Source organism: Mustela erminea, chromosome 8, assembly GCF_009829155.1.
Source record: "Mustela erminea isolate mMusErm1 chromosome 8, mMusErm1.Pri, whole genome shotgun sequence".
Taxonomy (NCBI): Eukaryota; Metazoa; Chordata; class Mammalia; order Carnivora; family Mustelidae; genus Mustela; species Mustela erminea.
In genome coordinates, this window is record NC_045621.1 from 86,185,005 (window position 1) to 86,203,950 (window position 18,946).

The 18,946-nt window shown below is 36.1% G+C and overlaps 1 protein-coding gene across 17 annotated transcripts in view; it reads left to right on the forward strand.

The window, feature by feature from the left end:
* GTDC1 (glycosyltransferase like domain containing 1) overlaps window positions 1–18,946 on the forward strand; it is a 443,212-nt gene that overhangs the window by 191,743 nt on the left and 232,523 nt on the right. For all 17 annotated transcript variants that reach the window (XM_032356209.1, XM_032356202.1, XM_032356203.1 and 14 more), the window contains 2 exons: window positions 4,100–4,267; window positions 7,654–7,827. In XM_032356209.1, the coding sequence (XP_032212100.1) occupies window positions 4,100–4,267; window positions 7,654–7,827 (342 nt within the window). The remainder of the gene's footprint in view (window positions 1–4,099; window positions 4,268–7,653; window positions 7,828–18,946) is intronic.

An 18,946-nucleotide genomic window follows, 5' to 3' on the forward strand; every position in this document is an offset into this window, starting at 1 on the left:
CTTATACTTTTGGTGAGATGGTGTAAGCTAATGATGTAGCCGTTAATTTGAATTTAGCAGACATTTTAAATATAGGTTTCTCTTACAGAGACAAAAGTTGCAATTTAAAGCTCTTTGGTGGTCTAAAAACAGCTTAATTCTCTAGTAGCATGGGAATAAGTACTAATCCAGCTTATACAGTGATTGTACTATGTCATGTTTGTGAAAGATTGCACAACCGCTTTCTCTGGTTTTTATGTTAATTTAAAAATATTAAACATAAAACCTTATAACATCTTCATGCTGAGATAAACTGTTCATTTAACTTGCACTCAAGCAGCAACTGTCAGGAATTATCTTGTTCCTAGTGGTTTTTGCTATCACCTTGTGCCCTTTCCTGTCAGAGACACAGTGTGGGATGATAAAGCTCACCTTGTTAGGATTTATTGCTTAAATAATACCTGAGGAAGGACAGTGGAAGCCTGGGGGTTAGCTCACTGCTGATTGAGTGATGTCATTTATTGTATTTACTTTTTTTTTTTTTTTAATTACAGGAAGTAGGCAAAGTAAAAATTGCCTGCAAATCTTACTTGTGTTCCTTTTGTGAGCATATTCATTGCTTTTTGGGGGGTGTCCTTGACTTACACATTTATGGAACTGCTTGCTGTCCAATTTAACTACTATTTTACAAGTGAAAAAATGAAGAAAAGATGTTTTCCTAATGATGGAGATAATTTCCACAATTTAGAAGTAGTGAGGGCTATTTTAGGATCAGTTATAAAAATAAAATGATTTTCCTATTAATGATTTAACAAACTGAAGGAAGTTTTGGTGTGGGCAGTTTCAAATGGGTAGCATTATGAAAATTTGGTGTGGGCAGTTTCATATGGGTAGTATTATGAATTATGAAAAATGATTATGAAAATCATTGCCATTTCACTTCTGAATGTATTACATTCTTTCATTTAAGAGGTTTTATGTGGAAGGCTCAACTTTAGATCTGGATTCCTTAATTATGGATCAGCTAGCAGGTAGGGAAGGAGAGGAGGTGTATGGTGGGAGTAGAGTGAAGGACTGTCCTTGGTTAAACATTTGCTAAAGATGGTCCATCCTGAGGATAATTCTCATATAGGAAATTAACAATTGGGTTATAACTAGAAATACATCTATAATGGGTTTTATATAATTTTATATTATTTATATATATTATATGTTTTATTTTTAATTTATTTTAATTTTATATAATTTTATATAATTTATATATGATTTTATATAATTTTATATAATTTATATAATATGGGTTTATTTATATAATGGGTATTTTCCCTTCTACTTATTGCCATTTAATGCATATTCCCTCAAATTTGTAGTTTTGTAAATGTATAACTGAACAAAAATATACCATTAATTTAGATTAATCAGTTGTTAACATTTTATACATTGTTTATCTCTGTGCAAATATATACACATAAATACTTATTGTTGTTAGAAGCCTTTTAAGTGAACCATGGAAGAATTAGTTGTAGATGTGGTGAAACTTCACATGTAAATAATTCAAAGTGTCTCCTAAGAATAAGTATATTCTTGTACAAGATCATAATACAGTTATTACACTTGAGAAATTTAAGATTGATAAAAATTTACAGTCTTATATTGAGTCCATATTCAGAGGTTTTGTCCTTATAATATCATTTATAATTGTCTTTTCCCCATCTAGTATCCAGTCAGGAATCACACATTAAATTTTATTTTGGTATCTCTTTATTTTCCTTTAATCTAGATTTTTTTTTTCTTTATGACTTTGACATTTTTGGAAATCAAACCCTGTTATTTTGCAGAATGTTCATTAGATTGTCTCCTCATGACCAAATTCAGATCAGGCCTTTTTGGCAGGAATACTACATTGGTGATTTGTATCTTTGTCAGTGTATCACATTGGGAAATACATATCACTTGTCCTGTTATTGTTCATATTAAGTTTGATGACTTGGGTAAATTGGTGTTTACCAAATTTTTCCACTAAGGTACCATTTTTTTTCTTTATAGTTAATAAGTAATATGGGGGCTGCATTTAATGACTCTTTTAGCCTCATGTGTGAAAAACATTGAGCTTGCTCAGGTCTCATGATTAAGAATGAGTCATTGCTTGCAGTAGTATTGTTTGGAGGGAAAGGAGGGGATATTACTCAATAATTAGACCCAAAAGTCATCATCCATTTTCTCTTAAGAAAAATATTGATTGATTGAGATAAATATTTTATTGTTCCGTTTACCAAGAATCAGATTTTTAGATAAGCAAATATCTTCATATTTCAGAATTTTCAGTCTAAGCTTTAAAAGAAAGGGTTATAGTTGATGGCGGCAGTAGGCATATTTTTGGACAAAATGGGGCATTTTTTTCATCATAATTTTTCTGCTTCCTTTAGTTGAGTACAGACAATCAACAGAAACAAATATATCTCCTTTGCAAGATGTTTTACTTCAAAGCATTAAACCATGACATTAATACAGCAGTGTGGGTTTAAAGAGAGATCACTGCCTTTTGGTCTTCGGTACCTTTTTTAGTCCATGAAGAAGACACTTGAATTCCTGTTTATGATATATGCACGTATCATGCAATCATTCTTCTTATGGGAAAGGCTAGTGCCGCAGATCATATAAACACCTGAAGTTAGCCATTTGGCTTGTCAGCAAGGGAGAATTTATAGTAGTTGTAATCATGGTAATAACAAGTATGATATTTTGTATTTATTAAGTACAGAAAAAAAGCATTTGTAATGTAAGTGGTCCACAGTCAATTCATATCCATGGTGTAATGAAAAGTACTTCAGGCTTAGAAGACCAAGAGTCTCCGCTTTGGCACTTTACACCAGCGTGATTCTGGAAAAAAAAAAGAAAACAAAAAACAAACTCTTAACCTTCGTGAACCTCATTTTTTAGAATGGGAATTAAAGCTGTAAGGGTCAAATGATGCTACATTATGTTATAAAGGTGGCATTCCATCAAAATTGTGCCATGTAAGTGTCCTCCGCTGTTCAGGGGCTGTAATTTAGTCCTCTTTTGTATCCATATGTGGTATACCTCATTAGGGCAACATTTCCAGGTGTCCTAGATAGTTATTCTTCTTTCTTTTTGTTTCTTTTAGTTGTTCATATCACTGTTGCAGGCAGCATTTATCCAGTGGGCTCTTTTATTTCATCGTTTCTGTTCTTTGTTAGACTATGGCACACAGTAGGCATTTAGTAAATATTTGCGGAGTGAATGAGTGAATAGACACTTTCACTTATAACCGTGGTAGGTAAGATTTCATTTTCTTATTTCCACAAAGATAAGGAATCAGCTTTCTTCTTCTTTTTTTAATATTTATGTTTTATATAAGGAGTTTTACAGATTATACATCTGGTGCCATTAGTAGTCCAGTAATGGAAAATAAAATATTTGAAAAAAAACACAAAGATTGCAGAACAGTTTAAAAAAGGGAGGGGGAGGAGGGACAGTGAGAAAGCATGCCAATAGAAAAAGACCACACTCGATAAGTCTATTGCATAAATCAAAAGGGGTTATGTCATAACATGAACATGTGCCATTCCTGCTCATATATTGAATTTCGGTAGTTGGTTGCATAAAGAAGTCAAGTGTAATGAAACTGGCAAGCAAAGTATTCCCCAGTCAGCCTTATCTTTGTTCCATTTGTCCTTCAGATAGAGCATTTCTTGCCTTTCTCAATAAAATCCGTCTGGCTTTTTTCTTTTTCTTTTTTTTCTTTTTCTTTCCTTCTTTTTTCCTTCCTTCCTTCCTCTTTCTTTCTTTCTTTCTTTCTTTCTTTCTTTCTTTCTTTCTTTCTTTCTTTCTTTCTTTCTATTTCTCTCTTTCTTTCTTTCTTTGCATCTCTCAGTAATGGAGCTGAGAAGACCAATGAGATTCAGGGCTTTTATAGTTCTAGCTTTTTAAGAGATGAAAATTTAGAATGCTGCTACATGGTATTAAGGCTTAACTATTGATGTGTCCTTGTAGGGGACGTGTTTTTCTTGGGTTAGGAAGAGGGAAAAGGGGAGAAAGGTGAAGGATGACTGCTTCAAGCATGCTTGGGACAGTAAACTTTAATTTCCTTGTTTCCTAGGATCCTCTTTGCAAGCTCAGTGTTGAACCTGACTGAATTGGTCGCCCTTCGGCCTGACCTTGGGAAATTGAAAAAGATTCTCTACTTCCATGAGAACCAGTTGGTATATCCTGTTAAGAAATATCAGGAGAGGGATTTCCAATATGGATACAACCAAATTCTCTCATGGTAAGTACAGATTGTGTCATTATATTTAGTCCTTTGCCCCTGTTTTCTTTATAGTTAGCTTTTAAAATTTGAGACCTACTGTACACTTATTTTAAAAACTCATTAAAGTAGGTGTGTATGTTTAAGTGTATCTTCTGTGGTAGTAATTGCTTGTGCCTTTGATATACTTTGAGATATACACACACACATATATATGTATATATGAACAACTAATCTTTTTATAAAATATACAAATGTAATAATCTAATTATATGTTGAATTAGTTATCTATTTTCTACAACATTCAAAATAGAATCAAAGTGTTGACAGAGACCTTCTTCACCCCTTGATTCTATCATGTATTGTTTAGGGGATACTTTTAGAAAAGAGCCAGTTAGTCTATTATCATTTATCAACCACTTTCAATATATCCAGCTGAAATCAAGTTAGAAATTTACACAGGAAGAAATTAAAAATTAAAGCATAATAGAGCAAGGAGTTTTAATCCTTTTTTCATATTATTATTATAAGAGAAAACTATGGAAAATGAATCTTTAGGTGGTTGGGGTTTTTTTCCCCTCATTGAATCTTCTGAAATTGCACAGCCTTAAAATACCATGACATTTCAAAGGTGATGGTCCTTCTCTGTTGTTACTTCAACAAAGTGTATCTCTTGAAGCTTAGTTAATGAAAGAAGTTAATAACAACTCTGAAATGGCTTTGCGATTGGATCCTGCTCACAGAACTACAACAGTCAAATAGAATCAGGTTGGCCATGATTGGGTACATCTTACTCACCTTTTTTAAATAGTTATTAGCAATTGGGATTGTTGATGTGCTTAAACAGGCTCCCAACTCTTACAAGCATATTCCATAGTTTAGTTGACATAGAAAAACAGCTCTATGGTGATATTTCTGTGTTTTGAGCATTTCGTAAATGTTTTCCTGCCATCATTTTTACAAGCTGCTTCAGTCGTGAAGTAGCAGCACTATCAAAATAGAGTGGAACTGCTTCACGTCAAATGTCTCATAAAAACACAACCATTTTAAAATTTCATAATAAAATTAAAATACTTTATTTTATATTGAAACAGAGAAGGCAAATATGTTTTAAAAACAAAAAATCATTTTGTGCTTTTATCAATATGGAAAACATTTGTAATATTCCTTTGATTTCTTGAATTAGCATCATTCTTTTCCTCTGATAGTGTGTGTTTATTACCCCTGAGAAATAACTGGAGAAAAAAATTCAGTTTATTTTTCCCTTTATGGGTGGCTTTAAAGTTAATGCAAGTTATACCCACTCATATCGGAGAGGAAATGCATGAAAAGAATATTTTTGTAGACTGTCTTGAATCTTTAATTTAGCATAGAATGGGTTTTTAAGAGTGTAAGTAGTTGGGTTTCATGCCTTATGAGGGCAGATATCTAAAAAAATTTTAGCTCATTGCCCCTCATCTCTGTATTTTATAAAAGATTGTTTTTTCTCAAAAGGAATGAGACTACAAAAGCCTGAACATGATTTTCCGTCATTGCTCTTCTCAAGAGGGTAAACTGATTGACAAGCTCAGATAGGAAGAAGTAGACTCGATTACTGGTTAGACTCTTTATGAGAAAAAAATAGTTTGCTGTTGTCCAGAGGAAAAATAAGAGTGTCAGAAAGCAGTCCCGTTTCACATTCTCTTTGAAAAGTATGAGTCTTGCTTCCTCAAATGTTTCTTTAGGTTTCTTGCTGACTTCTGCTTTTGTTGGCACTGTTGGATTTCTTTTCTTGACCGAGTGGCAGTTAAGGACCTCAGAGGTGACTGACATAAGCACTCACCTTAAATAGAGGTTTCACTTACCCTCTGACTTATGAACACATGTTGTAACTGTATATTATGACCTGTGGGTCGCTATTACAATATGTGACATATGGTGAAAACAGACTAGCTGTAAAACATCCTTCAACTTTTGGTCTATTATTATATTGGCTTCCTTATTGCTTGCTGATGTGTCAGCACTTCTGTGACATTCTTTTGTATTATCGGTGCTGTTATCACCCCTACCCCCAAATTTCCACTAGGATGCAACAACAACAACAACACAACTTATATAGAGAAAAGCGGTTTTGCAGGGGAGGCATAAAGGTGGCAGTTCAACGTTCCTTTTGTAGGCTTTTCCTTCTGCTGTGTATTAATAACAGGAACTTTGGCTGTCCTCAGTAAATGGAGTATTTGCTATGGTATCCCTGTTCTGTAAGCTCTACCTTTTCATTAGTGTTTTGCCATCTTACAGGCTTATATGTCTTTTCCATTTCCTTGATTTATCAATTTTAAGGTGAAATAAAACTAGCTGCTATTTGAGCTTCTATACCTTCTCACTAAAACATCTGTGTGCGTTTTAGTGAGATCCAGTGACACTGAGACACTGAATCATTGCTTAAACAAAGAGGGCCATTTTAAAAAATCAAACCAATTATTTATTAAATCAGTTTTTTGACTCATGAAGGGAACATACTACATATTCAGTTTTGTCCAGGTTGCCCTAAGTTATCATTTGTGTTCATTGGTCTTCAAGAAAATGTTAGAGGCAGTTCTGAACATTGTGGACACATGTATGCCACCTAGAATTGGTTAATCACATTTCCTTATAACAATGTGTTTCAGATTACTTGTATTTTAAAAATATTAAAGGGAGGAATACAATCTTGCCATTGAAAGTAATAGATAGTATTATATTTATTTCATTTAATTCTGAAGGTCCGTGGTATTGTGGTCCTTCTTCTCCTTTGATGATCCCAAATACAATATACTAGTAAAATAAGTTATTTATAGAGATCCCATATAATCCTTCCTGTAGAATTCCAGAACTTTAAAAAATCTAGTGGTTTCTTAAAGCGAAGGTTAAATAAGAAATCAACTTTTACAACATGTTTAAAGGTATGCTTTTGTGTGAAATTGCTTTTTCTGAACTAGTCTTCTTGAAGGTACTGAAAAGTACGGCAGATGTCCTCTTGTCAGCAGTATGATATAAAATGGTGTATATCACTGACATAAAAATCCAACATGGGTATGTGGGCCACAAAGAAGAAGGCCCTGCTGTACTTAGTATCGCTGATAATGCAGAAAGTCCTGACACTGCAGAAAAATAAGCATTGTTTGATACCTCATAAGATCCCAGTACATCATTTAATTCCTCTCTTGCCTTTCCTCCCTGATGCCAGCACTCTAACTTACCGTGATACAATGGGAACGAAACGAACTTCTCTATTAGAGGCCATTTAGTAAATACTGATGGGAAATGCCGAGTTCTTTGCAAACCCAAGTACAGTATAAACTCTGATCAACACAGAGGTCTTGAGCTTATAAAAACTAACTGTGCATGAGTGTGGGTTCATCATTTGCATTTATCCCATTCCTTTCCAGCCTGGTGGCTGAGGTGGTGGTGTTCAACTCGGTTTTTAATATGGAGTCATTTCTCACCTCTATTGGAAAATTTATGAAACTGATCCCTGATCACAGACCCAAGGATCTGGAAAGCATCATCAGGCCCAAGTGCCAAGTTCTTTACTTTCCCATCAGGTTTCCTGATGTGAGCAGGTCAGTATGTTTGACTCCGTTTTTCAATAATGTGTTCATAAATTATTTCCAAAATGTATAGAAATTTGTGGTGTTCTTGCCAATTTTAACTTTTCAGCATAAGCATGGTTAATTAGAGAATCAAGTTCTATTTCAAACCATGCTGTGATTTACAAACATTTTAAATAATCATGTGCTTTGATGATCCCTGAATGGTTAGTTCTGATATTGAGTTCATCTTTTCTTCTCTGATACTTAACTGGTTTCCTCAAGCAAGCTGCTTTGGCTTTTTTGACACTTACTGTTTTGTTTCTTTCTTTGTTGTTCTGTTACAGAAGTCATTGTCAAGCATATTTCTCAGCCTTTGCATTCAGCTTATGCCCATGGGTTTAAATGTATATAGCAACGGTTCTAAGTAAATCAATGGTAATTGCACTGCTTGGGTTACTTTCATTTCCTGTGTTATTTTCTTCTATTTTTTTCCCTCTCCTTTTCTTTTTTTAATTATTTATATTATTATTATTATTTTTAAAGATTTTATTTATTTATTTGACGGCGGTCACAAGTAGGCAGAGAGGCAGGCAGAGAGAGAGGAAGGGAAGCAGGCTCCCTGCCAAGTAGAGAGCCCAATCCGGGGCTCAATCCTAGGACCCTGGGATCATGACCTGATCCAAAGGCAGAGGCTTTAACCTAATGAGCCACGCAGGTGCCCCAATTATTTATATTATCTTAATAAAGAGTTAGGTCTTCTATATTAGGTTACAAATGCACTTAATTGCCATTTCTCTTTCTCTGTTACTAAGGACATTTTTTATTACCCTTGTTGCTGGGCCCACCCTGAATTAGCAGTGGATGATGTGGCTCAAAGGGAACATTTTCAAATTCCTTTTCACTTCTGATTAAACCTAGCAAAATGGTTTTTATTACCAGTAGGAATATTTCTCCCGTGTGAACAGAAAGTTTACTTCAGTGGGACTCATACTAGTCGGGGATGCTGCTGTTTGCAACTGAATATGTCCTTAAAAAGGGTTCAGGGACAGCTGTTTCTTCCCCATCGCTGAAAGGAAGGCAGGAAACAATTTAATATCTATGCATGTTATGCAGGAGGTCAGCATTACTCTCTGTATTCTGGATTTACTGAGTTCACCCAGATTTTGCTGTGGAATCAGTAGTCCTCATCAGCACTCTTAATGCTGATTTATTTGAGTGTTTACTAGTTAGTATTTCATTGAAGAAAAATCTGCCTAACCCCAAATCAAGTTAGTGAGTCATAAAATTTAAGTTAGACAACCTTGCCCAAGTCTTACTTTATGGAGTTCAGAAAGCAGAGGCCCAAGGAAGCAGAGACTGGCTTGTACTCCCACTACTGATTGTCACAGACTGGATTAACATTTAGACTCCATGGTTCTTTGTTCAATTTTCTGTTTACTGTTCAAGCTTCCTATTGCTATAGGTCATTTGGTAAAAATACTTAATCATTTATTTGGAGTTTCGACAACTGTCAGGCTAAACGAAAAAAAGATCAAAATTGATTTTCAGTTATAGATGCATATGTATATGCATATAGAATGTGTATGTATATATGTATGTATGTATGTATGTATGTATTTATTTGTAAGTTTTAAAAATTTATTTGACAGAGAGAGACACAGCGAGAAAGGGAACACAAGCAGGGGGAGCGGGAGAGGGAGAAGCAGGCTTCCTGCAGAGCAGGGAGCCCCGTGTGGGTCTTGATCCCAGGATTCCGGGATCATGACCTGAGTCAAAAACAGGTGCTTAACGACGGAGCCACCCAGGCGCCCCTATCATGTGTATTTATATATGTAATATGTGAGATGAGAGAATTTCAACTTCTGGAAAATACAATTGTTACACTATAGACCTATGATTAGTTAAAACATAGTTATATTTTAGGCCATATTTTTAAAATATGACCTTTATTTTTTTGACATTTTTTAAGCTTTCAATATAATGTACACTCAAAATGTACATCTTTAATTTAGTAGGTGATTATACTACATCTTAATTATTACCACTATAGAATTCCAAATACATAATATGTTTTAAAATTTATTTGCATCTGATATATTCCTACAACATCATATGTTTTAATACACCTGTGGCAATTGAATAGTTTATTAATTTGGACTATATTACCATAAATAAATCTAGCTAAATGGAAAAAGGTTAAGAAATATTGTGGCCAAGATAACATTCATAAGCAAGGTCTTAGCCCAGAGTGTTATTTGAATTATTTTCAAATGGTAATTTGCTTTATCCAACCCAAACTCATATAGTGTAAGTAAGTGATTATTTGCATGAATGACAATCATTCTAATGCCTGCAGTCTTAAAAGAGTATTATTTTGTTGAGATGTTGAAAAATATTTAGTAATTCCAAAGGCAACATAACCAAGATGATTAATAAAAAAGAAGAAGAAGAACTTTTGAAATCTTCTATCTTTCTCTTTGTACAAATATTGTTTGTTCATGGCAAAAAAAAAAAATAAGTAAAAACAAAGTAGAAGATATAATTAAATTATTAATATAATATGCTATAATAGTGTATACTATAATGGATATTAGTCAGAGAAGGAGAACAGCTGTATCTCAGCCAAAAAATATGAGGATTTCTAAAGTTGTTAACAGTTAAGATTCAGAGCATATCAGTCACATAGGACTTCAGTAAGATGACTTCGTGGCAACTACTGTTACCTATTACCCTTCTCACTCCTCACTGCCTTGTCTTTCTCAAAGACCAGAAAAATTGTTGCAAGAAAGAATATCACTTGAAACTATCATTACATGTATTGGGGGCACCAGGGTGGCTTAGTTGGTTAAGAGTCCAACTCTTGGTTTTGACTCAGGTCATGATCTCAGGGTTGTGAGATCGAGCCCTTTCAGACTCTGGGTCAGCAGGGAGTCTGCTTAGGAGTCTTTCTCTACCCTCTCTCTCTGTGCTTCTCCCCCTGTTCATACTCTAAGTAAATAAATAAACAAATAAATATCTCTTAAAAAAAAGAAACTATCATTATATGTATTAAATATTTGGGGATGGAATAGCTTTTAAACACTGGAGGCGTACATACATGTATTTGAGTCTTGACAGCCACTTACCAGCTCTGTGACCTGTATATGTATAATGACCCTGAACTTAGGTTCTTTAATATTACGATTATATTTACATATCACCTATATAGGCATTGTGTAGTGAGTAAAGGAAATAATGCAAATAAAGGAAATGCAAATAAAGGAAACACATGCAAAATGCTTAGCATAGTGTCTAGTACGTGATAGCCCCCCGCCCACCCCAGTAAAGACTACTTCATCATATTAATTTCCCCACTCCCATTGTTATATAACCTAGCACATTTATTGCCACCTGAATATAAAGTACTCTCTAACTCTCTCTCCTTTCTTAATCAGCACATTAAAATACAGAAGTACCTTGCCAAAGGAGCGGCCCAATATAAACAAAGAGGTTCATTTATTATTCTCTGTATCATTCTGACTCAGTCTTTGGGCCTCATAGGAATCTACCATCCATTGGTGGGGCCAACTCCTTACTTTGATTTTTTTCTTGTCCCAATTTTCCTCCCTCCTTCTTGAGCTCAGCCTCCATGTTTGATCATTATCCTTGCTGTCTTGCATATTCTCTCAGTTTTTTTGCCCTTTTCCTTAATTTGATCAGGAGAAAAACCTCCAGCTGTACTTGATAGTCTACTCTAAATGCACATGGTCCTCCTGAGCTTCCTGGTAAGCAGACCACATTTCCCATCTACTAGATAACTAATCATGAGTTTTTCTTGCTTTGTAGACTTCTGATACCAAATATTCTATCTTCACTCTCAGATTATGACTGAGAAAATAGCAGCAATCGGCAGAGAATTTCTATATGCTGCTACCACCGTGTCGGCTCATCCACACACTTCTGGGTGCATATTCTCTTTCCTTGTACCCATTAATGTGGATGAACTGACTTTGCTTCCATGTGAGGCCTTTGCCTCCACGAGAGTCCAGCCTTCTTGCATATCTAAGGACTACTGCCCTAGCAATTTGTCCTTCTCTGTTCTGTACCATCAGTTCCTGTCTTCTGGGTCACTATTAGCATTAAAAAAATGCTATTTGTTTTACATCTTTAAAATAAAAAGAGCCATTTCTTGATTCCACTTATCCCTTCTGCTACTGCCTGTTTTCCTTCTCTCTGTTAGTAGCAAAACCTCCTGAAAGAGTTTTTATCTGCTCTCAGTTTTATTTCTACTGTTCTCTCTTACAGCTACTCCACTGAAACTGTTTTTGTTAAGGTTACCAGTGACTTCCATGCCTCTCTAAATCCTGTGGTCAATTCTTGGTACTCATCTTGCTTAACATATCAGCAGCATCTGACACACTATGACACATTTTTCAGTTGTTTTCTAGGACACGCAAGTTGCTATTTTTCAGGCTTGTTGCTGGTTTCTCATCATTACCTTGGCTTTGAACTTCACACTGGCCTTTGACACTCTTAGCACTTAAAGCACTGATGGAAGAAGAGTCCAGGATTGAAAGAAGAAAAAAGAGTCAGGAAGTCAACACTGAGAGAATTGTCCTCTAGAGAAGAGGGAAGAGGGTCTAAGAAGATGGCCAGTAGTAAATTCAGAGAAGTAAAGTTAGATTATACCCTTGAATTTGATAAATAAAGGATCAGTGATACCCCATCCTACATTCTATTAAATCACAGAAAAGTTTCTTGTGTTCTTTCTAGTAGCCAGAGAAAGTTAGGATGCAAGTCTAGGTGAGATCTCTTTCCTTTCCTGTCTGTCTGTCTGTCTGTCTCTGTCTCTGTCTCACACATACACAATGTGTGTACACACACACACACACACACACACACACAGAGATTCTGCTCCTCATTTGTGGATGAAAGCACCAAAGTTCAGAGATGTTAAGTGTCTCCTGGTAACCACACAGCAAAATATAGACAGAGCAAGGACTGGAACTCATATCTCAAAATCTCCATCCCATGCTTAGCCCACCACTTATTGTGAATGCAGTTTCAGAGGTCCTGATTATCTGATTTCTCAGCTGACAGCAGATTAGCAGCATCACATTGGGGGCGCGATAAAGGCAGGCTCACTGACAGCAGTAAAAAGTGACAGCTGACTGACAGCTCGACAACAAGGGAGGAGAGAGATACACTATTAAAAAAAAAATACATGAGAAGTGACAAAGCGTAGCAGCCTGGAGCCATCCATGGCAGGGTAGGCAACTGCGCAGGTTGAAGAACCCTCGCAGACGTTTCTCCACGACTGTACAGCTTGTACATCACAAGGGTGACTGTGAGGCATTAAAAAATGATAGCCAGTAAATTCTGTGTCGGATGGAAGGAAATGCATAACTCACTTTTGGCAGAAATGATAAACAACAGCAAATGAAGGTAGACCTCGTGCCTCGCTCTAGGATATATGGGAGCCGTATGCACTGAAAGGAAGACAGTGAGCATCTAAACCCTTCCCACTCAGTGGTAATATCTGTAGGCTTCGGTGACCAGAGAATATTTCAGGAAGCTATTTTTTTAGATGTTCCTGATTGGAGCCATTTTGTGGGCCAAATCTCCCTTTGCTGCCGGGGTGCGTAGACTGGCTCCTTTGGTCCTGAAGGTGTCCAGGCCTGCCAGATGGTCAGTGGTGAACAAGATCGATTTTGCAATATTAACACCATGCTTTAACCTGTTTGGGCTGCTGTCACAGAATACCATAGACTGGGTGGCTGATCAACAGCAACAGTTTACTTCTCATAGTTCTGGAGCCTGGCAAGTCCAAGATTAAGGCTCTGGCAGATTTGGTGTCTGGGGAAGATCTGTTTTCTGTGTCTGTGCTGTGTTCTTACATGAGGGAAGGAGCGAGGGAATTCTCTGGAGTCTGTTTTACAAAGGTACTAATCCCATTGATGAGGAATCCATGCTCATGATGTGCTTATCTCCCAAAGTCCTTGCCTTCTAATACATACGGGGGCAGAGTAGGATTTCAACACAGGATTTCTGAAGGACTACAGACATTCATCCTGTAGCATGCCAGAAGATAAATGTGATCTTGAGACTCAATGAGATGAGACTCCTGACTGGGAAGCCTGTGCTGTGTTAGAGGGTATAGGTTATAGATTGGAAATTAAGGAAATTTCACTGTATATATCAAGAAGGCAGATTTCCTGTAGAACTCCATGTGCTGTTGGTTGTATGATGGAAAGAATAAAGAAAACAGTCTTACAGCCCGCAGAGCCAGACATTGGATAGAGGAAGCCAGTATTTTCCTACTCCAGGTCATGTAACTGCCAAACAGGCAATGCCTAGTACAACTTAGGGGATTTTATATATCCAGACCTTGTGTGAGTCTCATTCTAATGAAATCAGAACGAACATCAGAGGGATTTGCAACTTGCTTTCTGACAGGGTCATCTTTAGAAGGCAGAGTTAACCATAACAGCTAACCTTACTGATTCTTATTTTAGCCCTGCATTGTGCTAAGCCTGTTAGATGTATTTTAGCATTTTGTTCTTCCAACAATTCTGAAAGCTATTTTCCATTTATAGTTGAAGAAACTCAGCCATAGAGAATGTAAATAACTTTTTGCCTACGGTTGTACAGATAGTAAAGGTAGAACAAGAAATCAAACATTTTTTTATCCGATTTTACAACCCAAATTCTTACCATTTTTTTTCTTTATTGCCTGTGTTCCCAAAAGATGTTCAGGTCCCTGGTACTTGACTCTGACCATTGAGGAACAAATGATTTATAAAAGAGAATTGACAGAAATATTGAATAAAAGGAAGCATGTCATGGTAATGTTATGAAAGAAAGGACTCAAGGCTTAGAAAGGAGACTTTTAAAGGGTTGAAGTTTTGAAAAAGAGGATACCTGAAGAGGAATGAGAAATTTTAAAAAGGAATACCAATAGTAAATTGGAGCTAGGCCAAAAGAGGCAGAATGGGAAGAATACATCATCAAAGGCACAGCTGTAGTCTCAGACCAATATTTCATGTATGAGAAAACCGTTTTTTTTTTTCCTATTTGTAAATATATCTCATTTACTCAAACTCTCTTCCCTTATAAGGTAGCTTATGGTATGACACCTGTCTTATCTAAGCATCACGTTAGATGTTTAGGATGGAGTTGAATATGTCAGCACATCCTCACATTTTTTCCATCTGTTTCCCCTACAAGATCCGGTACTGAGGGACCATTCATGCTTTTCATAGAACGAGATGATCCCCACTCCCGACAAATCGGATCGCATAAGAATGTATATACAGATACGGTGAATTACAAAGTACTGTATCTTATCCTTGAGAAAGATCAGGTCTTCCCAAGAAATTCCATCAGGAACTGAGGAGGGAATATCGAAGTGGGTCTCAACTGCCTCAAACAGCATTCAGTTGGATTAAAGGTGAAGAGAGATAAAGGCTCAAGACTGTCAACTCCTGATACTTGTATGTATTTATCATGTGCTTGCCTTCTCAGTGCCATTATATGGTGAAAAAAGCTTAAATGTCTTTATTATAGTTACACATAATTGATATAAACAGATCAAATATATGTGTTTTCAGTTGAGACCATAATAAAAAATCATCCGTTTATTTTTTAATGAAGGGATGAAAGGATGGTATTTCCTTAGGAGTTGAAGTTTGGATTTGGAGCACACGAAGAATGTATACTTTAGATGGAAAAATAGGAGCTTTTCCTGGGGTTCGGGTTTCCATTTAGTCACCAGAGAGAATATCAAGTATCAATCTTACTGTGATCAATAGAGAAGAATTTCATATGCTTCTGTAATAATTTTTCTATGTATTCCTATTTTCCACAATACTGGATTGTCAGAATAAACAATAGTAGATTTTACCTGTGAGTTTCCTCATTTCATTGTAGTTTTTGTATCCTAGGGACAGGAATTTATCTGAAAAGCAAGCATCTCTGCTTTCCTCCTACATTTTTGACAGCAAAGGAGAGAGGAAAACAATGTTGGTCATTTGGAGTAATCTCAGTTACAGAAACCCTAACAATTTCTTTACGTGTTTCTCTCCACCTCTTCCATGTAGCTGAAATGTAAAGCCAAGACAGAGGTCTATGGACTTCACGTAACTATTTTAAAAACAAAAATGGAGAATTTTAAAAACAGTGTGAAAACTTTAAATGAAAACTCTCAGGCTGTGCAAACAAAGGCGAGGAGCCTAAGGGCTTTTTGAAGAATTCTTATTAAAAAAAAAACAACACTATTTTACATTGCAAAGCAGATGTGTCAGAAAACAACAGCAGATCTGTAATTTGAGAATTCGTGGATTGATAGGACAGAAGGCAGCCCCCGTGGCTCCCCACAGAAAACTTTGTTTTCTGGGGTCAAGAGTTCTGCTTTTGGTGTCGGGTGGTGGGGGGGGTGTTGCCAGAAAACACCTTAATCTTCTTACCACATGTGGTCACATTTCTCAGATACATTGAGAAAGTATTAGTCAGACATATTAATAAAATACTGCCTTTGCTCTATGAAATAATGAAGTGGGTACTGTCTTCTTGAATATTAATTTAGGTTTGAAGTAGGAGAAGAAAAGTTTTGCTTTTACAAATTTAAACATATCCATATTTGCTAACAATTATTTTGGCTCTTCAAAATGAATGCAAAAATGTGTTTCATTTGAATGTCATTTAAAAAAATTTTTATAGAATCACTCTACTAAAAAAAAACTTTTGATAAATCATTCCAATGTTTAACACCACTCACTTTCATGAAATCTCCTTTATATCTAATGCAAATCTTTCATGCTGTGTTATATTCTAACCATCTTCCTCTTACTATTCTTGTTAAGAAAAGAGTTTGGCTTCATCACACACACACACACACACACACACACACACACACACAGAGAAAATTCCTTTGTTGGCCTGAAGTTACAAAGAACAAACTCTTGTTCACTCAAAATGTATTTTTTATGAAATTATCATTCATGTTAATGCCTAATTACTTGTGATTAGATTTCTTTTCTCTCCAATTTATACAATAACAATAACCCCACCCAAAAGAAGTGCTTTAAATTCAGCTGCAGCAGCAGCAACAAAAACTATCCTTTTATAAAATGATTTACACCTGTTCTCAAGTATAGAGAATGTTTGGCTTCAGACATCAAAGACTTGATGTCCATTTTTTTTTTTTTTTTTTTAAGTTCCTCATTGTCCTGTTCAAAGTAATCTTGGAGGCAAGAAGCGAAGGTGACAGATCAGGGGGTGGAGAAATAACTAAAAATCAGAGAACATGCTTAGCCAGGGACTACATCATCCCTTCAAAATGAGTCATGCATGGAGCAGGGCTTCTACAAAATGGGGATGGATGTCATTCAACAAACTCAAGCCATCGTTGAAGGGAATTCAGCAAAAGGTCCACTTAGGATCTCTTCTCCTCAATGGGCTTAGAGCCCATGACTGAGCTTCCTGTAGCATAATGAATGATCATCAGTGTAGATCCATCCAGGCTAGAACAATTTGTGTTAGATATTCTGTTCATTACATGAGGGCTATGTACAATGCATGTTGTTAGAAAGAGTTCAGATAAACCACTTTGATGTTTAAAGGATCAAGCTTTGGTTATCTTCCTAAAAAGCACTTACTCAAATCATTCCATTTGGGATAACGCTGAATAAAATGTGGGAGTCAGCAGAATGGTGTAGAGCAATCTGGTTTGTCCTATATCACTTACTACAAATCACTTAACATCCTATAACTTCAGTTTTCCCATCTGTAAAATGGTAATCAAGTAGGACCTACTTTTTAGATTTATTATGCCAGTTGAGATCATTATTACAGTGTGCCGACTGAGCTCTGTGTGTACAACCTAGTCATGTTCAATAAATGTTAGTCATTTTATTTATACTCCTACCATCGCCATTTTGGTTATCTGTTTCACAGGCTTTTTGATAAGGTCACCCATTCAGTAGGAGTCCAACCTCAAAAGTGAGGGGGAACAAAATTTTGAAAAACCATAGTGATTTTATAGAACATCTGAGGATCTGAAGTTTGCCAGTAATTCAAATAAGGGTGCGGACTGTCTTATATCCTATCAATTGGCATAACCGCAGCGCCTGAGCGGGCATAAGTTAGCAGTGCGTGAGAGAGAAAGGCACGTGGGCTGTTTCCACATCTGCCTGACACCTGTGATTCGTGTGCATTCCTGGTGGTGCTAGAGTGTGGAACGGCAAGTGGGGTGATCAGTACAGAAGTCATTGTAGTTGTTCAGTGTTCCTGTGAAGAATGCTGGGGAGTGTTTTAGATCATTTTCCACTAGAAAACAAGCTAGCTGGAATGTATCATTCAGCAGTAAACTGCCAGAGTAATTTCTTACACAGGATAGCTTATTCGCACAGAAATTCCAGATAAAAGACTTCATAGGAAATTCCTTAAAAATTTTTCAAAGTAATGCAATAAAATATACTTAACAGCAGTTTAATTCTTTGAGGTTTATTCATGCCTTCTTATCCCAATGTTTGTTAAAAGCTTGCTATTAATATGGTAAATAGAAGGTATTCTAGGATATAAGGATATAAAAGACAGGATCCTTAATCTTAAGAGCTTTGTAGAAATGATAGACATAACAGGTATCTTTAAGATAGGGGGAAAAAAAAAAAGCAAGTGCTTTTTATGGCATTTAACCTGGGCGTTAAATACTGACTCAGTTTTGGGCATAATAATAGTGGCTATCATTTATCAACTGCCTTTTCTGGGCATGCACTTCATGTATATTACTTCTAATCTTTACCAAACCCCTCCAAGCTAGGTACTATTATCCTCATTTTACAAGTGGGAAAGTGAGGTTTGGAAGGTTAAGCTTGCCCGAGATTGTACAGCTACTGAAATGGTCTGGCTTCAATATGCTGCTTCCATTTATGTAGTGTTATTTGAAAGGAGAGTAGGTTAGGGTACATGCAGGCACACATTATGGAGAGAGAATAGTAATAACCAGATTTATGGTGGTGAATGATCATTGGGCCTAGAAGAGATTAATTACCTTTGACTCAATTGGGCAAAGAGATAGGAAGGTTAGAGATGGGAATTTAAGATGAAGCATTTGGACTTTAGCCTGTCATCGTTTGGGAGCCTTGTTAGGTTATGAAATAAGATAATTTGG